Source organism: Cetorhinus maximus, chromosome 11 (assembly GCF_964194155.1).
Source record: "Cetorhinus maximus chromosome 11, sCetMax3.hap1.1, whole genome shotgun sequence".
In the NCBI taxonomy this organism is placed as follows: domain Eukaryota; kingdom Metazoa; phylum Chordata; class Chondrichthyes; order Lamniformes; family Cetorhinidae; genus Cetorhinus; species Cetorhinus maximus.
In genome coordinates this window covers 35,774,263-35,796,376 of record NC_135889.1, presented here as the reverse complement: position 1 = coordinate 35,796,376, position 22,114 = coordinate 35,774,263, and the positions used below count along the sequence as shown (strand labels likewise).

General features: G+C 42.7%; 1 protein-coding gene across 3 annotated transcripts in view; it reads left to right on the top strand.

Moving 5' to 3' along the window:
- LOC144686508 (SPATS2-like protein) overlaps nucleotides 1–22,114 on the top strand; it is a 230,507-nt gene that overhangs the window by 112,535 nt on the left and 95,858 nt on the right. For all 3 annotated transcript variants that reach the window (XM_078551803.1, XM_078551801.1, XM_078551804.1), the window contains one exon: nucleotides 6,273–6,408. In XM_078551803.1, the coding sequence (XP_078407929.1) occupies nucleotides 6,273–6,408 (136 nt within the window). The remainder of the gene's footprint in view (nucleotides 1–6,272; nucleotides 6,409–22,114) is intronic.

Sequence of the window (22,114 nt, the reverse complement as noted above, 5' to 3'; positions counted from 1 at the left end):
TGCCTTGGTAGCCAACAATGATTTAAATGTTCCCATTGCCAGTCAAAGTGCTTCTGCCTGTGGAAAAGTCGGACATATCCAGATGGCATTCAGGGCCTGAATCTTCTGGTCGGCGTGTGGGGGCGGGCACCGCTCACCGATGCGTAAAATGATGCGTGGAGACGTCAGGCGCGCGTCCCAATGTCACCACGCATCATTCCGATCTTCGGTTTGGTGGGTGCATACCAGAGTCGGCTGTGCACCCACCAAACTGTCAAAGGCCTATTTAGGCCATTTAACAGCAGTTAAACTAATTGTCTGGACTTCCTGCCCAACCTTAAGGTTGACGGGCAGGCGAAGAGCCCAGGCGGCCTTTGCATTTATCATGAAACCTCATCCACAGGCGGGATGAGGTTTCATGAAGGATTTATAAATCAAATAAAATTTTGTATTAAAATTCTTTGACACTGTCACATGAGGGGATATGTCCGAATAATTTTTTAAAATCTTCCTTTCAGATTTTCACAGTAACATTAAACTCCCTGAGGCAGCTCCACGCCTCAGGGAGGTTTCTGCGCTCTTTTGCACACATGTGCCTGCTCCCACTCAGCCCTCCTGACAGGGAGAAAATTTTCCCCCAGGAGTAGAGGAAACAGTAATGCTCCAGGTCATGATAAAGCTCCAGCTCTCAGCCAAGCTGAGGTTGTGGTAGATCTAAAGCTAGTTCAGGAGTCTGGAAATCCTCGAATGCGCATGTGATAGAATGGAAACAGAAGTTGATGTTATCGAGCAGGATGATCAAGAGTTGTACTCAGTCCGAGAGCAAGAGAAATAGTACGTGGAAAATAATAATGGGGCTGAAGATATAATTCCAGCGCCCACAGTAAGAATCAAAGTCAGAGATTCACAACTTACTTCCATCATTGATACAGCTGTAACAGTGCCTGTTATCTCAGAGGCAGAGCACAAGAAGTCTCTACATCACATTCCCTTACGCAGAATGGGTGTAAAACTGACCAATAACATTATTCTAGTGCGAGGTCGAGTTACTGTTAGGGTGGAATACAATGATGCATCCCATTATTTGTCATTGGTAGCAGTAGGAGGAAACAAAGTCTCCCCGATGGGAAGAACTTGCCTTAAGAAGATACGGTTAAACTGGGCCGAGTTATTTACAGTAGGAATCAGTAAGAGTATATCTGACATTGAGAAAGCCCTAAGAGAGCATAAAGTGGTCTTTGAGCATGGAAGTCCAAATGTTAAAAGCAGGCAACACAAGATAAAGGAAAAGGTGCAGCTGGCTTTTAGCAAGGCTAGGCCAGTACCTTATGCACAGTTAGAAACAGTAAATAAAGAACTTGACAAATTAGAAAGACAGGCGTAATTAAGGTGAAAAGTTGTGAAGGTTATCTCAGAATGAGAAACGATCCAACCAAGGTTCCTTTCATTCCATGATCAAACACAAGAAAGCAGTTAGAAAAGTACATGTTGATTCCTTTGAAATGGAAAGGAAAGACTGCTTTGTTTTGGTTGATAGCTATAGCAAATATAGAAATACACACATATGAACATATGAAATAGGAGCAGAAGTAGGCCATTCGGCCCCTCCAACCTGCTCTGCCATTCAATAGATCTGTTTGTGTTTCGAATTCCACATTCCCATCTAGTCCCAATAATCTTTGATTCCTTTGCCTAACAAATTTCTATCTACTTCTGCTTAAAAATATTAAATGACCCCGCTTCCACCGCCTCCTGAGGCAAGCAGTTCCAATTCTCTGAGAGAAAAAAATTCTCCTCATCTCTGTCCTAAAAGGGTGACCCATAGTTCTGGACTCACCCACAAGAGGAAACATCCTTTCCAAGTCCACCTTGTCAATACCATTTAGGATCTTGTGTACTTCAACCAAGTCACCCTCACTCCCAAACTCCAGTGGAAACAAGCCCAGTCTGTCCAACCTTTCCTCATAAGACAACCTGCTCATTCCAGAACAAAATAAAAACAGAATTACCTGGAAAAACTCAGCAAGTCTGGCAGCATCGGCGGAGAAGAAATCAGTCAACGTTTCGAGCCCTCATGGCCCTTCAGCAGAACTGAAGCATAGTTTCAACAAGGGAGAAATATAAATTGGTTTAAGGTGGGTGGGGGGGAAGAGACACATTGAGGGTGTGGTGTGAGCAGATAATCAAAAGATGTCAGAGACAAAAGGGTCAAAGAGGTGTTGAAGGTGGTGGTCTTTGTCTGAGAAAAGTGCTAATTAAGAATGCAAGACAGGATATTCAAAGTACAGCTCTAGTGGGGGTGGGGTGGAAAGACTAAAGGTTTTAGTTTTAGATTTAAAAATAATGGAAATAGGTGGGGAAAGAAGAATCTATATAAATTATTGAAAAAAAGGCGGGTGGGGGGGGAAAAGAAACAGGGTGGGGATGGGGGGAGGGGAGTTTAAGATCTAAAGTTGTTGAATTCAATATTCAGCCCAGAAGGCTGTAAAGTGCCTAGTCGGAAGATGAGGTGCTGTTCCTCCAGTTTGCGTTGGGCTTCACTGGAACAATGCAGCAAGCCAAGGACAGACATGTGGGCAAGAGAACAGGGTGGAGTGTTAAAATGGCAAGCGACAGGGAGGTTTGGGTCTTTCTTGCGGACAGACCGCAGGTGTTCCGCAAAACGGTCGCCCAGTTTGCGTTTGGTCTCTCCAATGTAGAGGAGACCGCATTCCAGATATCAATCTAGTAAACCTCCTCTGACCTGCCTCCAATGCATTTACATCCTTCTTTAAATAAGGAGACCAAAACTGCACACAATATTCAAGATGTGGTCTCACCAATGCCCTGTGTAACTGAAGCATAACATCCTTACTTTTATGTTCAATTCCTCTCGTAATGAAGGATTGCATTCCATTAGCCTTCTTAAATACTTGCTGTACCCGCATAATAAGAAGCCAGTTACATTAATTGAAAGTATGTGAGAAGGAAGGAGAAATAAGTTGTTCTTTTCAATACTTCTTGGCAATTGAGATTTTTATTAACGACATACTGGTGTTAAGGCAAAACATTTTTTTTACTTGTAAATTACTCTGGAAGTACCAGTCATATATGTTTTGATTGTGATTACAGTAAAACAAGTATGCAACCCAATCTGTAAAATTTTCAGGTATTGTTGATGTTGATTAGTCATTTTGTATTCTAGGAAATGATGTACATATATTATTTTACATTTTAATGTTTAAGTTGTTTTTTTGAAGTGAGGTGGGAGTGTAGTATATTGCAAGATCTGAGCATTTTATTATATTGTCCTCTCTGTTGCCCCCTCAATTAGAGAGGGGTAAATAAAATTATTCCAATTATGGCTGCCTGCAGTTGAGGATGTGCTGTTCTTACTCAGTGCAATACATAGTCAGTGGCGAACACACAGCTTCACTGCTCAAGAGGAAAATCTGGGCCAGTGTGTCCAGTTCTGGGCACCACACTTTAAGAAGGATGTGAAGGTTTTAGAGAGGATACAGAAAAGATTCATAAGACTGGGGAAGCAGAGCTGTTCTCCTTGGAGAAGAGAAGATCAAAAAGAGGTTTGATAGAGCTGATCAAAATCATGAGGAGTCTGGACAAAGGAGATAGAGAGAAACCATTCCCATTGATGAAAGGATTGAGAAACAAGGGGCACTATTTAAGGTGGTTGGCAAAAGAAGCAACCACGAATTGAGGAAAACCCTTTTTTAATTATGATCTGGAATGCACTGCCTGGGAGTGTGGTGGAAGCAGGTTCAATTGAGGCCTTCAAAAGAGGATAATTATGTGAAGAGAAATATAATTAAAGGATTATGGGGAAAGGGTGGAGGAGTGGGGCTAGGAGACTTGCTCTTGCATTGAGTCCGCATAGACACAATGTGCTGAATTGCCACTTTCTATGTTGTAACTATTCTATGGGCAGAATTTTCGGGTCGGTGAGCGGGGGAGGGCCCTGCTCACCGACCCGTAAAATGATGCGTGATAATGTCGGGCATATGTCCCGACGTCACCACGCATCATTTTGATCTTCAGTTTGGTGGGTGCTCAGCGGAGTCGGCTGCGCGCTCGCCGAACTGTCAATGGCCTATTAAGGCCATTTAAAAACTAATTAGAACCATAGAACCATAGAAAAGTTACAGCACAGAGGAGGCCATTTGGCCCATCTTGTCCATGCCAGCCCGAGGACACCCAGGTGCCCTTTCTAATCCCACCTTCCTGCACCCGGCCCATAGCCCTGCAGCTTACAGCAGATCCAGGTACTTTTTAAAAGAGTTTAGAGTTTCTGCCTCTAGCACCAACTTGGGCAGCAAATTCCAGACACCCACTACCCTCTGCGTAAAAAAGTTCTTCCTCATGTCCCCCCTACACCTTCTGCCACTTATCTTGAATCTATGTCCCCTGGTTCTAGAATTCTCCATCAAGGGAAGCAATTTTATCCTGTCCACTCTATCTATTCCCCTCATAATTTTGTACACCTCAATCAAGTCACCTCTCAGCCTTCTTTGTTCTTAGTAATTAATTGACCTGCCCGTCCAACCTTAAGGTTGGCGGGCAGGCGAAGAGCCCAGGCGGCCTTCACACTTATCATGAAACCTCATCCATGGGCGGGATGAGGTTTCATGAAGGGTTTGCAAATTAAATAAATTTTTTTTATTAAAGTTCATTGATATGTCCCAGCTCATGTGACACTGTCACATAAGGGGACATGTCTTAAATTTTTTTTCCTTTATTAAAACTTTTTAAAAATCACACTAATCTCCCTGAGGCACAGATTTCTGCGCTCTTTCACGTGCATGTGCGTAAAAGAGCGCAGGCCCCGACTCAGCCTCCTTCCCCCCCACCCTCACAGGGAGTGCTCAGCACTTCTGGGTGCGCGTCACGCTAGGAGGGCTTTAATTGGCCGGCCCACAATCGGCTGCGCGATCGCCCACGCCCATTGCCACCCAACCGCCCCCCCAGACAGGGAGAAAATTCTCACCCATGGGTGGGATTTTCCGGCCCCAGCTATCACCGGGATTATCCGGTCCCGCTGAAAGTCAATGGATGTTTGGCTGGGCTGTCGAATCTCCTGCGGCAGATCCTGCCGTGATGGGGCTGGAAAATCCCGGCCCATGGTTCTATAAATGCCTTTTAAATAATTCATATAATAATCATCTTTTTGAACATCTTCAAGCCATAATTGTGAAAAGTTGTAGGGATATATATGGATATCATTACCTAAAAAAAACTCTCAAAGTGTCTAGCAGAGATGTCTGGCTGGCAGAGCAGAAACTCTTGGCAATAATGCTGCTGTTTTAAGATATTTTAACTGCTGCATTAAGTTTGGAGCATTAAGAGAACTTTACAGTGGAGGTGTGTATTTGATTTGAGTTACCACACATGTACCCTGGAACAGAAGCCTGGCCCTTCTTGTAAGACTACAGTCACACACACCCTACTGGCAGATTGCAGAATGGTGCTGGCAGAGCAGAGGCCATGGAGTCCAGAGAAAGGAGGGAGTGAAATCATAATAAACGCAAACAAATCAATGTTTGTCATTGGGGACTGGATTTGTTTTTAAATTTTGAATACCTGTTGAGAAATTGCCTTCGGATTGTTATCCAGTGGAATTAATAAACATGACTTTTGATTCTCCCATTCTGTTGCATTAATTGAACCAGTGGGCTGGTTTGTTACAGATCAGTGCCTAGTGCCCATCCATACAAGTGTGGTGTGTAAAGAATCACGTGGTTCAGTATAACCAAAACAAAGGTTAAATTTAACAATGCATTGTGGACAGGTGTCTCTGGGATGTAAAATGAAGTGTAGTAACTAAAGCCAGAGTGAAACAATTTCTTTAAAAATCAGTTGATATAATAAACCTGCAATGTACATCATCATTTTATCCAAAGATAATTATTGGGTTTAACTTCAGGGAGGCTACTACTTGGGCATGCAAGTGAATTCAGTTGGGAAAGATTGTTGATGGACTAAATAAGAAAACAATCCTCTCGCCTCTGAATCCCAAGCCAGACTTGGGATACAAATTTCTTCTTAAGTACAGCTGTTGAAATCATCAATTGCTTTGTTCAAAAAAAAAAATTACTCTCACTTGCATCCATACATTTTCTCTGAAAATGAAAGGGCTGCTTATGTGTCTGCTCAGAATTGTGGCCAATGACTGTGTGAAGAGTTACATTGACTGTAATGTGAGATTGGTTACAGACATAATTCATAACCACCCTAGAAAATAGATAAGATATTACAAAACTACTTAATGATGACACTGAATTCTGTGTGTCTCAAAACAGGTACAAGCATTGAAAAATCAGTGAAAGACCTACAGCGATGCACTGTGTCTTTGGCCAGGTACCAACTCCTGATCAAAGAGGAAATGGATGCCTCTGTGAAGAAGATCAAGGCTACCTTTGCAGAGTTGCAGGCCTGGTAAGAGTTTCTAAATTTTATACAGCGCAAAGGAAAGGTTTAACATTTTAAAAAGAACATTTGTCAAGAATTTGCTTCATAAAATACATTATCACCATTGTTGCAATACTATAGCCCTAGATTTAAAAGTTCATGAGCATTAAATAGTTATTTTAGTAACATCAAATTATCAATTTCTTGAATTACAGTAAGTAATGTTACTATTGTATTCATAATGTATATCAATGATTTGGATGAGGGAGCCAAATGTAATATTTCCAAGTTTGCTGACGACACGAAACTTGGTGGGAATGTGAGCAATGAGGAGGGTGTAAAGCGGCTGCAAGGGAATTTAGACAAATTGAGTGAGTGGACAAATATATGGCAGACACAGTATAACGTGGATAAGTGTGAAGTTATCCACCTTGGTAGGAAAAACAGAATGGCAGAGTATTATTTAAATGGTAATGGATTGGTAAATGTTGATGCGCAAAGGGACCTGGGTGCCCTTGTACACCAATCACTGAAAGCAAGCATATAGGTGCAGCAAGCAGTTAAGAAGGCAAATGGTATGTTGACCTTCATTGCCTGTGAGCCGCAGTGTGTGTTCATGTTAGGATAGGACAAGCTGGAGTTTAACTCTGGGTATCTCCATGGTTGAATAACCCATGAACATTCACTACCAAGGCTGCTTGAGAGTGACCAGCATTTGTGGAGTGGCATCCATGCAAGAAGGTAACATCCTCATGAGAGGAGGGTAGGGGATAAAACTTAGCAAAAGATAGATCAGTTCATGCTGTGCTATTATTTCTACACTTCAAGACAATAAAAAAAAACACTTATTGCAATTTCACTACAATGTGTGATGTGGAAACATTAATAATTTGAATGAGTTGCTGAACTAGATTGGACCTTAGAAAGACAAATTAGACTATATGCTTAATGTTCTGAGACTGTGGTGTATAGTGGAAAAACAAGATGTAGGTGTCCATGTGCACAGGTTACTAAAAGCTAGTGCACTGGTACAAAAACAAATCAAACAAGCTTATGTTGGTGTTTATTTCAAGGGGCTGGAATTCAAAAGTGAGGAAGTGATGTTTCAGCTGTTCAGAGTTTTGGTCAGACCTCCCTCTGGAATATTGCAATCAATTCTGGCCTCAGTACCTCAGGAAGAAAAATTGACTTTGTTGGCGGCACCATGTGGATCCATCAGAATGACCTTGGGGCTGAAGGGATTACATTACGAAGACAGGTTGTGAAAACTTATATTCCCTAGGGTTTAGAAGCTAGAAGGATGGCCTAATTGAGACATTTAAAATGATAAGAGGATTCAATAGGATAGATCCAGAGAAAGTATTTCTTCTGATGGGGGGACCAGCACCAGGGGGCATAAATTTAAGATTAGGGCTAGGCCAGTCAAGAAATTAGGAAACATTTTTTCACACAAAAGTTAGTTGGAATGTGAAACATGCTCCCCCAAAAGTCTGTGAATACTGAAGGGTCATTTGAAATTTTCAAGGCTGAGATTGATAGATTTTTGTTGGGAAAGGGCTTCAAGGAATTTGGAGTAAAGGATTGTAATTGAACCATGATATAATTGAAAGGCAGGACAGGCTCGGTGGGCCAATGACCCATTCCTATTTGTATGTTCCCCTTTCCTTTGTAAAATGAGAAATCAACGCAACATTTTCAATGACTGTGAGGTTTAAAGACCATAAAACGTTCTGCAGTTAGTGTGTCATTTCTGTGGCCTCTCTATTCCCTGGTCTCAATCACCGACAAGGTAATCTTTGACCACTTCCTTGCAGCCCTCACTGCCAAAACTCCCTACCCACTTCCAACTGCCTGTCCCCTGGAACTTGCAAACTCCCAACAGCCTAGCCATTGGTTCATCTGCAGCTGTTCATCTGCTCAAACACACCCTCACCTCCACTTTTGAAGCCCTTGTTCCTAGCAAATCCTTCACGGTCTCTCATCCCAGCCATTCTCATGGTATGGTCCTGGTCTTGGTTCCCTTAAACCCAAATTGTACACTGTTACTCCCATTCAATGCCATCATCAGAATAAACCACCCTCAATCTATGTGTCCATTCAAACTACTGCTCCATCTCCAGTCTCCCTTTTCTCCGCAAAGATATTAAATATATTGTCACCTCCCAGATCCATGCCTATTTCTTCTACATTTCCGTGTTTAAATTTCTCAAATTTGTCTACTCTCCACTCACTCCACTGACCAGCACCACAACAGCCCTATCCTAATTTGTGAGTAGCACATCATCCCTTATCATCTACATGATCCTGCTCCTGTGCCTCTCCTTTGTTGTCCAACTTGGTGAGACTGTCCTTGCTTTGTTCTATCATTACCTATCTGATTCTAGCTGCGACATCATTAGCAATGGTTTCTCTTCCTATTGCTACGCTGTCATTTTGGAAGACTGTGAAAATCCATATTTGGGTGTCCCTTGTTCTACTCTACATGCTGCCATTTGGCGACATCAAAGACAGAGGATCACTTCGATTTATACGCTGATGCCAACCAACTCTACCCCTCACCTCTCCTTTTGATCCCTTCATAATCTTTGGGCTTGACAGTAAAAAGCCTTGAATAAATGGCAATTTCATTCAGTTAAGCAATGGAAAGACAGACGTCTTCAGCAACCACAAAAACTCATTATATTCCTCCTTAGCCAATACCTGAGGTTGAACCAGACTCTTTGTAATTTGGTTTTATATTCTCTTTTGACCCCACATCTATCACAAAGAGCAACTATTTCTGCCTCAGTAACATAGCCACTGAAACTCTCATCCACCCTTTGTCTTTTCCCGACACAACCTTTCAATGGCCTCATGGCCAGACTCCACCTTCTTAAATACCTTCTTAGGCCCAGCATTCATTGTTTCCTTATATCTTTGTGACATGCCTATGGACATTCTTCTATATTAAAGATACTGGCCCAAATCTCCTTGTCTTCAGGTTGTCAGAGAACAGATAAAAGACGAAAGATTTACATTAGGACCCTGCAGAAGTCCTGATTTGTGGACATACGTTGAAATTGTCTGGGAAGTTGAAACTACCAATGGTCAATTCCCTGCTGCCTGGAGTCCCACGCAAATATCTCTGACTCTGAGCTGGATTCAAAGACTTGAGACAGATCCACACAACTTACCTTGATAGTTACACAGGAAATGGTAGAAAGATTTAAGCCTGGTCTAACACCTGGGTAACTCCACAACGGACCTCCCCAATTACCATCCCCGACCACGTGACCCGACTACGCCCCGAACACCTAACTAAACCCCCTAACCTCCCAACTATCCCACCCGACTACCACCCTGACCACCCAACTACCCCTCCCGACTATCCAATTACCCTCCAACTACCCCATGACTTCACCCAACAACACCCCCAACTACCACCCTCAACACCCGACTCAACCCAACTATCCACTGCCCCAGCTAGACCCGACTATGCCCTGACTACCCACTCACCCAGCTCCCCCGCCCAACCACTCATCCATTCACTCATCCACACTCATTCATTAAAAGACTGCACCTTTAAACTTACCAGGTAACAGCAGCTAGTGGTGTAAAACATGGACATGTCCTCTTTTCCCTGATTCTACTGCGATCCGACAGAGTTGCCCAGGAGACAGTGCACTGCCCATTTCTCCTTCAGCCAGGATCGAAAGATATCACCTAAAATGGTATTAGGGCAGATAGCCAAAAGAGGTTTTAAGGAGCATCTTAAAGGAAGAAAGAGAGATAGAGAGGTGGCGAGGTTTAGGGAGGGAATTCCAGAGCTTAGGGCCTAAGCAGAAGAAGCATGGCCACCAAAGGTGGTGCAATTAAAATCAGGGCTGCTCAAGAGGGCAGAATTAGAGGGATGCAGATACCTGAGGGCTTTGGGACCGGAGGAAATTACAGAGATAGGGAGTGGCCAGGCCATGAATGGATTTGAAATCAAGGAGGAAAATTTTAAAATCGAGTGCTTGCTTAACTGGAACCAATGTAAGTCACTGAACATAGGGTGATAGGTGAACTGGATTCGTTGTGAATAAGGGCACAGGAAACAGAGCTTTGGATGAGTTCAGGTTTACAGAGGGTAGTGTGTGGGAGGCCAGTCAGGAGTATGTTGGCATAGTCTAGTCTAGAGGTCACAGCAACGTGAATGAGGATTTCAGCAGCAGGTGAGCTGAGGCAGGGGCAGAGTTGGGTGATGTTATGGAGGTGAAAATTGATGGTCTGAGTGGTGGCGGGGACATGTGCCTGGAAGCTCATCTCAGGATCAAATATGACACCAAAGTTGCAAACCATTCTGGTTAAGACAATTTCCAGGGAGAGGGCTGGAGTCGGTAGTTAGGGAACAAAGTTTGGAGTGCGGACCGAAAACAATTGCTTCAGTCTTCACGATATTTAATTGGAGGAAACTTCTGCTCATCCTGTACTAAATGTCGGATAATTCAGCAATAGTGGTGGAGTCGAGAGAGATGGTGGAGAGGTAGAGCGGCATATTGTCAGTGTACGTGTGGAAACTAATGCTGTGTCTTCGGATGATGTCACATAGATGAGAAAAAGGAGACAGCCAAGGATAGATCCTTGGGGTACACCAGAGGTAATGGTATAGGGGCAGGAAGAGAAGCCATTCCAAGTGATACTCTGGCTGCAATTAGATAGTGAAGGATGGAACCACATGAGTGCATTGGAGGAGGATGGTGTGAATATCCAAGTTAAAGGCTTCAGACAGGTCAAGAAAATGAAGAGGTATAGTTTACTTCTGCCCGTGAAATGGAATTAATTTGGGACTTTGATAAGAGCCATTTCAGTACTGTGACAGGGCAGAAACCTGATTAGAAGGATTGAAACATGGAGTTGCAAGGGAAATGGGCAGTTATTTAGAAGGCCTTGTTAGCGTTCAAGGTGAAGATGACCATGCTCATCATCTGGAGTGTTTGGTAGGGTTCCGGTGGGTACGTAGGTGACTACTAAGGCCAATCTGCATCCCGATTGTTCTGCTGCAAAAAGGACAAGATACTGATGATTGAGTTTTGAGCGAGTTGCTGGCTTGAGATTTTCTCTGCTTGTGTTTTCTCTCTGCTTCTGATATACGTTTGCTTTCAAAGGAAGCCGCACCATTCTTTAATTTGGTTGTGTCAGGTGCAACAATCCTGGGTTTGCTGCTCCCAGGACTCGAAGTCAAGATCAAATCTCTTAAGCGAAATCTTCAGATTGAACTTGAGGCACTTCCTTTTCAAGGAAGGTTGAGTGCACACCCCAGACTCAAGATCTACATAGAAGATTTACTTTGGTAAGCGAATATCAGGCATTCTGGCTACATGACCAGCCCAACTCAGTTGTGACTGTCTCAATATGGCGTAGATGCTTGGCATATCAGCTTGGGTGAGCGCCCCAGTGTCTGGCATTTTGTCCTGCCACCTGATCTTCAGAAGCTTCCAAAGGCAGATCAAGTGAAAGTGGTTGAGCTTCTTGGTATGATGCTAGTACACAGTCCAAGTCTTGCATGTGTAGAGCAGAGTGGACAGGATGTTCTGTTTGGTAGGCAGACTTACTCCTCTTCATCCCAGATTGATGTTCGTAATCTGTCGAACACCACGCTTGGTTTTGGCAATTCTTGCATGTGTCTCGTCATTAATGTAAACAACTCAAGAAAGTGTGCTAGTGAGATAAGTGAACTTATCCACTGGTGACAGGTTCAGGTCATGGACTGAAACCTTAGGCTCGAGATAGGGTTTTTCTGCAGCAGGCTGGTACATTACTTCAGTTTTCTTTGTGCTGATCATAAGGCCGAGGACAAGTCTATGTTATATCGTATGTCCAGCTCTGAACCAGCAGCTAATGCACAGCCATCAGCAAACAGGAAATCATGAAGCATGTCCTTGGAGACCTTAGTCTTTGCCTGGAGTTGTCTCACATTGAGCAGCTTTCCATCAGTGAGATATCTGATTTTGATGCCAGGGTCACCATCATGGTAGGCACCAGAGAGCATGGCAGAGAAAGCATGCTGAAGAAGGTTGGCACTAGCACGCAGCCCTGTTTAACTCCATTAGTGACTGGGAATGGGTCAGGAGACTTGCCATCATCCAGGACACATGCAAACATGTGGTCATAGAAGCTATTGTACCATTTGAAACCATGGTAAACCACTCATTTAGAAGGTGACAACACATTCAAGGACTTTGGAGAGGAAAGGGAGGTTGGAGACGGGCCGATATTTGCAAGTACAGTGGGATTAAGTGCTTTTTTTTAAAAGAGAGGTATGATGGCAGTTTTAGATATGAGAGCAAAGATTGACATTATGTAGGAATGAACCAACCATGGCAAATGCATAGTGAGCACTCAACTGCATAAAACTATTTGATTAGTATTGCTACAATCTTCTGGACTCAATATCAGTTCAACAATTTTGGACCATAATCTCTGACCCCATTTTGTTCCCTTTCCCTTTGCAAGTTTCGATTTTATTTTTGTTTTTGATTTTGGACAGCAGCTGTTCATTATTCTGCCATTCACACCTCCTCTTGACATCTTTTTTTTTTACTTGCCCTCTTTGGCCTTGCACCACCAAATTTCCCCTTTTTGTTCTTTTTCCGCCCTCTTCCTTCTACTTGCTCAAAACTTATTACATTGCTAACTTTTCTCAGTTCTCATGAAAGGTCATCAAGCTGAAAGGTTAACTCTCTTTCTCTCTCCACAGTTGCTGCCTGACCTGCTGAGTATTTCCAGCATTTCCTGTTTTTATTGCATCAGGTTTGGAAAAAGGTTGATTTCAAGAACATATTAAATTCATCACAAATCGTGTGCATTAATTATAATAAATTAAGAAACCTGAGTCCAAGTATTAATGTTGAGGTACTCCTAAAACATTTTCCTTCATCCTCCCTCATTGTTCAATATGATATTTTGCACGATGACAGCTACATTTTGGCTATAATAAGGAATCAATTCAGTAATTAATGTTCCCCTGCCAGAAGTTCATGGGTTCAGTCACAAATCACACTAATGCTTCTGAGTTGCCTGCTTTTCTCTTCAGCTGATGATTCCCTCCCTCAGCATGGTTGACAGGACCTTCAGCCGTGTCCGCCACATTTCTCACACTTCTGTTCTCACCCCTTCCCCTCCCCCCTCAGAATCCATGATAGGGTTCCCTCCACCCCACCAGCCTCCACATTCAAAAGATCATTTTCCACCACCTCCAGAATGACCCCACCACCAAACACCTCTTCCCCTCCCCCGTCAGCATTCAGAAGGGACCATTCCCTCCGTGATACCCTGGTCCACTCCTCAATCACCCCCAACACCTGTTCCCTTCCCATGACACCTTTCCATGCAAATGCAGGAGGTGTAACACCTACTATTTTACCTCCTCTCTCCTCACCGTCCAAGGCCCCAGGGCACTCCTTCCAGGTGAAGCAGTGATTTATGTGTACTTCTTTCAATCTAGTCTATTGTATTCACTGCTTATATTATTGTCTGCTCTACGTTGGGGAGATCAAATGCAGATTGGCTGACTGCTTTGCAGAACACCTCTGTTCTGTCTGCAAGCATCACCCCAAGCTTCCAGTGACCTGTTATTTTAATTCTTATCTTGCTCGCATGCTGACATCTCTGTCCTTGACCTACTGCACTGTCCAGTGAAGCTCAACATAAGTTTGAGAAATAACACTTCAGCTTTCAGTTAGGCACTTTACAGCTTTCTGACTCAACTCTGAGTTCAACAATTTCAGACTGTAATCTCTGTCCCATTTTGTTTCCTTTCCTTTGTTTGTTTTGGTTTTTCTCTTATTTTTGTGTTTAGTCAGTAGCACACCAGCTCTAGGCACATCTTTTGTTTCTTGCTCCACCTCCATTCCCTTTGGCCCTGGAAGACTAATTCTTCTGACATTCAATCTCTCCTGTCTTTCACCCTGTCACTATAGAGTGGGAATAAACTGGTTATTTTCCAGATGGCAGAATGTAACTAGTAAGAAACTTCAAGGATCAGTGCTCGAGCTCAGCTATCTACAGTCTATCTCAATGGCTTAGAGGAGGGGACTGAGTGCAATATATCCCAGTTTAATGGTGATACAAAGCTGAATGAGCAAGAAAGTTGTGCAGAGGACCAAAGGGGCTGCAGAGGGGTTTTGACAGGTTAACCAAGTCTAACCTGTCACATAACAAGAACATACAGAGGAAATATACTGTGGCGAAATGAGAAGTCATCCAGCTTGGCAGAAAAGCAGAATATTTTTTAAAAGTGAGAGACTGAAAACTGTTGGTATTCAGAGGAGCCTGGGTGTCCTTGTACTTGAATCACAGAAAGTTAACATGCAGGTACAGCAAGTGATTAGGAAAGCAAATGTTATGTTAGCCTTTATTGCAAGGGAATTGCAGTATAAGAATGAGGAATACTTTTTGTAATCATATAGACCATTGGGGAGATCACACCTGGACCGCTGAGTCCTGTTTTGGTCTCCTTATCTAAGGAAGCATATAACTGCCTTCACTAGACTGCAGGTTCACTAGACTGATACCTGAGATGAGGGGATTGTCGTATGAGAAGAAATTGAGTAGAGAGGGCTATACTTATTGAAGTTTAGAAGAATGAGACAATTCAAACATGCAAAATTCATAAGGGGCTTAGCAGGGTAGATATGGGAGGTTGTTTTCTCTGGATGGGGAGCCTTGAATTAGAGCTCACAGTCTCAGTTTAAGGGGTCGGTCATTTAGGACTGAGATGAGGAGAAGTTTCTTCACTCAAAGGGTTATGAATCTTTGGAATTCTATACCCCAGAAGGCTATGGATGCTTAGTCATAGAGTATATTCAATCCCAAGATCAAAAGATTTTTGGATACTAAGGGAATCAAGGGTTGTGGTGATAGGCTGGGTAATGGAGTTGAGACAGAAGATCAACCATGATCTTATTGAATCACAGAGCAGACCTGTTATAGAGTCGATCTTCAGAAAACTTTTCTTATTGGAAACATTTAACTTCATTTACAAGACAGCAGCTGCAACTACACGAGTGCATCACACCCCATAGCTAAAGAAGAACTCCCTCTTAGAGGTGCCCCGTGCTGCTAACTCATTGGTTTACACGGATCATGTGATCTGATAATACAGGATTATTCTTAGAGCTGCAGTCCTACGTTTATCAAAAGTATAATTATTACATTCCTCCCCCTTTAACTTTTCTGTATATTTTGTATTTACAAGGATATTTATCTCATGACATTACAATGACATGAAATTACAAGTTCAGACTTTTAGGTAGTTTCCTGATCTGTGTGGAACGTCGTAGCTCCACGACTTCAGATTCTTTTGTAGGAAACACATTCCCTGGAACCACATTAACATCAGGTACCTCATTAGGCACTTGCAATTCAGTGCCTTCAACTCTGACTCAAAATTGGCTCAGTTGTAGGAGGCAGAGGGTGATGACAGAAGGATGCTTTAGTGACTGGAAGCCAATGTCCAGTGGCGTACTAAAGGGATCTATGCTGGGTCCCCTATTATTTGTCATTTATATAAACGACATAGATGACAATGTGGGGGGTAGGATTAGTAAGTTTGCGGATGGCACAAAGATTGGCCGGGTGGTTAACAGTGAGGTTGAGTGTCTTGGGCTACAGGAAGATATAGACGGGATGGTCAAATGGGCAGCTAAGTGGCAGATGGAATTTAACCCTGAAAAGTGTGAGGTGATACACTTTGGAAGGAGTAATTTGACAAGGAATTATTCAATGAACGGCATGACACTAGGAAGTTCTGAGGAACAAAGAGACCTTGGCGTGTGTGTCCATAGATCTCTGAAGGCGGAAGGGCATGTTAGTGGGGTGGTGAAAAAGGCATATGGGACTCTTGCCTTTATCAATCAAGGCATAGATTACAAAAGTAGGGAGGTCATGTTGGAGTTGTATAGAACCTTGGTGAGGCCACAGCTGCAGTACTGTGTGCAGTTCTGGTTGCCACATTATAGGAAGGATGTGATTGGATTGGAGGGGGTGCAGAGGAGATTCATCAGGATGTTGCCTGGGATGAAACATTTAAGTTATGAAGTGAGGCTGGGTAGGCTTGGGTTGTTTGTGTTGGAGCAGAGAAGACTGAGGGGTGACCTGATCGAGGTGTACAAGATTATGAGGGGCATGGACAGGATGGATAGGGAGCAGCTGTTCCCCTTAGTTGAAGGGTTAGTCACGAGGGGACATAAGTTCAAGGTGAGGGGCAGGAGGTTTAGGGGGGATGTGAGGAAAAACTTTTTTACCCAGAGGGTGGTGATGGCCTGGAATGCGCTGCCTGGGAGGGTGGTGGAGGCGAGTTGCCTCACATCCTTTAAAAAGTACCTGGATGAGCACTTGGCGCGTCATAACATTCAAGGCTATGGGCCAAGTGCTGGTAAATGGGGTTAGGTAGGTAGGTCAGGTGTTTCTCACGTGTCGGTGCAAACTCGATGGGCCGAAGGGCCTCTTCTGCACTGTGTGATTCTGTGATTCTGACAGAGACATAGGGCATGTCTGTCCTTGGTTTTACTCCATCTTCCCTTCCAATTTGGGAAATATTAGGCTTAGTCTTGTCCATAGACGGCACCTCATCAGTAATTCTGCATCTTCTTTCTATGTGTCTTCTTTCTAGCACAGAATTTAGTCTTGACCTTCTTTTTGACTTCACTGTTGGCCAGACTTCTCTCAGATGCAATCTCAACTTGTCTTAGTTCAGTAGTTGAGTTACCCGTGACTTGGTTATCTACTGGAATCGTGGAAAGTTCTTCGACTTTTGCTTTCAAAGCCTCTTTAGCTTCATTTAACTGATTCTTCAGCTCTTCTGTCTCCTTCTTGTATTTGTTGGCTTCCTCCTGGAAACTTGAACATTGCTGCTTCTTCTCTGTCAACTGGTTCTTCAGTTTGTTCAGAGAGGTGTTAAATTCTTCCTGTTTCTCCTTGTAATTTTTTAGAGGCACAAACTTTGACCTGAGGAATCCTTGTAGTGTGTGAAGGTCTTTCAACAGGTTTTCCTTTTCTTTGTGAAGTTCGCTCACTTCATCTTGAACTCTGTCGTACAGCAGAGTCTCTTTGGGTTTTCTTTGCTGTTCTTCTATGTCATTGCTTAAGACAGTCTTCATTCGTTAAGTTCCCTCAACCAATTTCAACCTAGAGGGCTTGGTCCTCTATCTTCTAACACCATCACTGGTAGCTGTGCCGATTGGTGTCTATAATGAACAGTTGCTCTGGTGATACCTTTTACTTGGATTTCTTCGCCTGTGTACATTTTCAACCCGGCAGATGTATTTTCTAAATGTAATTGTTGATCACCTTTATTTAAATATCTGAAAGTGTGTTCTCCTATTACAGTAGTAGAAGACCCATGTCTACTTCCATTTTAAGGGTTTACCATTCAATTGCACTGTGACAATAATTTACTCTGTCTTCCCAACTTTCATGTTGAATAATGACTAAATGTCAGATTTGGTTGTTTCTGGCTCTTCTACACTTTAGACTTCATTGGACTTCGTTTGTTGTTTGTGGCCTGTTTAAATCTCACTTTGCACTGTTTCATTATGTGTCCACTTCTGTGACAAAAATAACATTCTACTTTTTAAAATTGCCAATCACTAGAAGACTGACTGTTTCCATGTCAATAACATTTTTTTTTGATTTAGTTGCTAAGCTGTTTCTTCTCATTTTTTGGTTGGGGGTGCTGTTTCCCACTTCGCAGTGGAGTCATGGCATTTTGCGCCACTTTCAGCTGACTCCCCCCACCTGACTAGGAGAAGGGCGCCATTTTACGCACTTGGATTGCTTGTGAATGCCTTACAGTGCTTTCCAGCGCCAGTGCTATTTCTAACACTTCTTTAAAATCAAGATTCACTTCAGCCAGCAATCTTCGCTGAATAGTGTCTTCCTGCACATCACATACTAAACGATCCCTGAACATGTCATTCAGGGTTTCACCAAAATCACAATATTCTGTTAGTTGTTTTAATTTTGCCACGTAGGTAGCAATTGTCTCTCCCGGAGCTTTATTCCGTGAATTGAACCTGAACCTCTGCATTGTGACTGAGGGCTTGGGCTGAAAATGACCTTTAACAAGGTCTACTAATTCACTGAAGCTCTTCGAATCTTGGATAGTGGGGACCGTCAAGCTTTGAATTAAGCTGTAGATTTTGCTCCCACCAATACTCAGGAGAATTGCTCTCCTCTTTTCCTCCCTCGTGGTTTCAAACAGCATCTGTGACCTGAAACGTTAACTCTGTTTCTCTCTCCATAGATGTTGCCTGACCTGCTGAGTATTTCCGACATGTTCTGTTTTTATTTCAGATTTCCAGCTTCTGTAGCTTTTTGCTTTTGCTATTTATTTTTCTATTTTCTCGCATTTACAGTTTGTTGTTATCTGAAAAGTTGAGCTTGTACTACACTCAAAATAATGGTTCCTGAGGGCTTGCGGTTCGTCTGTTTTGTGCCTGGCAGTGCAGTTAAGCATTACATAACTTTATTCAGATGTGAAGTCAGATCCATAACCAACACACTGAGGAACCTTGGCACTTGATGTGTATATGCTGGGAGCAATGATAGTGGCCATTCTGCTGAAAGCTCTCTGTGCAGTCTCAGCTTGTGGGAGAGGTGTCACATACATCAAGTCACACAAGGGTTGTTTCCGGTCCTTCTAAAGGCTGTGATGCTCCATTGGCTGAACTTTAATGTTTCTGGAATGAATTAATCAACTTGATAATGCTTTTAGGAGAAGGGTATTTTGCACGTCAGCAAGCAATGAACCCCAAGGTATTTTCTAAATGAGGAAGCTGAAATTACTTGCTACATTAGGAAGTCAATCAAAGTACAAATTAAAGATTTTTGAAATGATAGTGTAGGCTGCTCTAAAGGATATTGAAAGGATAAATTAAATGGGTTGTTTCTGCATCTGCCAAGAGGTTAAATACACAAGATAGTTCCTCTAAAGTAGAAACAAATCCACACTTATTATCAAATAAAATGATATCATATGGATCAAATTTGTGTTTTGTTCAAATTAGATTATTAAAGATGTATGACAAAACTGAGCAATGACAAAACCAGCTTTACACTGCGTGATTAAGCATTTAATAGCAGGCATTTCTCATATGGCACATTAGATCCAATAACATATAGGGAGATGAGGTGGTGTGCACTGGGTTAAGACTGGGATGAGGCAAGCCAGTGGATACTGTGCAAAGATAAGCTCATTAGCATTTTAACCACAAAGTAAGTTGTAACTGAGGCAGGTTCAGAGAAACATGGTCATCTGAAAATGAAATCACGCCACTGAGCATGTATTCTTCTTCATTTGGCTGTAACACAGGAACTGGATGCAGCAAGTGCAGCTGCATGCACCGTTTTCCCTATGTCTATCCATCAGCTGAGGTGCTGTCCATGCAGAAACAGCCTTGTGTGTTTAGGGGCACAGCAATGGGGGCAATTAACCTACTGGCAACTCCCAAAATCCATAAAATAGTGCGTCTCTGAGGCTGTCCGGAGTTCATTTACATGTGAATGTGTGCCAAACAGTGGGCAGAATGTCAACAGCAGCTCAGGAAGCTAAAACAAAAGGGTGACCCTGACTTGTGGGTAAAGCATGGTTGCTAAGGGGTTTTCATTGGTTTGGACATTATTGTGCCTATATACTTTATAGGCATGCACAAAATGTACCGCTGATGATCTATTATTCTATAGAGTTTGTGAAATTCTCACAATGGTTAAATTAAAAGCCAAGAGTTCACATATTAATGGACACATTGAGAAGAGTGCTAGGAGGAAGAGTTTGTAGCAAAACTGCAAGTATAGAAGATTAATGGATGAAGTGCTTAGGATGAGTAAAGGATTTGATAGGCTATGTAGGGAAACAACATCCTCTGGTCCAGAACAAGATGTGGGGAGTGAGCGATGCCCTTAAAATGAGAGATAGGCTGCTCAGGGGTGTTATCAGGAAGCACGTCTTCACACAAAGAGAAATGGAAATCTGGGACTCTTCCCCAAAAAAAGTGTTGAGACTAGGTCAATAAAATATGTCAAAACTGAAAATGTTAGATTTTTGTGAAAGATATTAAGGGATATGGAACCAAGGTGGGTAAATGGAGTTGAGGTACAAATCAATCATGATCTAATTAAATGGCCAGGTTCGAGGGGTTGAATTGCCTGCTCCTCTTCCTATGTTTACCTCTGGTCAAATAATTTTGTACCAATTTGTAAAGTATAAAGAATGAGTTATTATTTATAATAAATAGCAGAGAGGAAATATTTCCTGTAATCCTCAGTTTGCTTTGCAGACAGTTTCTGACATTCAGTAGATTCAGCATTTTTCACTATTGGTCACTGAAGATAGCTGACATCAAGGAACTGAATTGCAAGTCGATGTGGCACTCATTCTGTGATTCTAATAACAGCACTTGGCAGTGTTGAAAAATGACCAAAGCAAAAATGTGCTAATTACTCTATAAGATAGGGTGTCCTGTTTGTACTGACCTTTATTGCAGTCATACAGCTGCTGGACTGAAAACAACATTTAAGAGGAGGAGTGATGTATGCTAGAATTGGCTAGGAAATTGAATTTTGTAGAATTATTAAAACTCAAAAAGTGACCAAATGATCTATTATTAAAAGTAAGAGAAGGATCTGTGGGAAAATTCCTCTCCCAATGCATTTGGCCGAGTCTGGCAATAAGCAGCCCTAACAAAACTGAAGTCAATGAAGATCAGGTAGAGCTCTCCACTAGCTGTAGTTGTATCTAGTGTGAAGGAAATGCCTGTTTTGTTGGAGGCCCATCGTTTCAAACTCAGGACATTGGTGCAGGGATTCCTCAAGGCAGGGTCCTAGACCCTACCATCTTCAGCTGCTTAATTTGTTTTTATATTCATGAGATGTGGGCGTCACTGGCTAGGCCAGCATTTATCACCCATCCCTAATTGCCCTTATTCAGAGGTCACTTTAAGAGTCAACCACATTGATGTGGGCTTGGAGTCACGTGTAGGCCAGACCAGGTAAGGACAGCAGGTTTCCTTCCCAAAAGACATTAATGATCTTCCCTCCATCATTAGGTCAGAAGTGGGGATGTTCACTGATCATTGCAGGCTGTTCAATTCCATTCACAATTCCTCAGATAATGAAGTAGTTCATGTCCAGATGCAGAAAGACCATTGACCAAAAACTTAAGTGGACCAGTAACAAAATATTGTAGCTACAAGACCAGGTCAGAGGCTGGGAATTGTGCAGTGATTGACCCATCCCTTGATTCCCCAAAGTATTTCTACCATTTACAAGGCACAAGTCAGGAATGTAATGGAATGCTGTCCACTTGCCTGGATGAGTGCAGCTCCAACAATACTGAAGAAACTCAACACCATTCAGGACAAAGCAATCCATTGGATCAGCATGCCATCCACCACCTCCACCACTGGTGCAACATGGTTGCAGTGTGTACCATCTATAAGAAGCACTGCAGCAAATTACTAAAGCTTCTTTGACAACACCTTCCAAATCCATGAGCGCTACTACCTAAAAGGACAGGGCAGCAGGCGCATGTGAATAGCACGTTCTCCTCCAAGTCACACACCATCCTCTTTCGGAAATGTATCACTGATGTTTCATCCTACCAGCACTGTGTAAGTGCCTTCAGCTCATGGACTGCAGTGGGTCAAAAAATGTCTCTAACTTCCATCTTCTCAAGGGCAATTAAGAATGGGCAATAAAGTGCTGGACTTGCCAG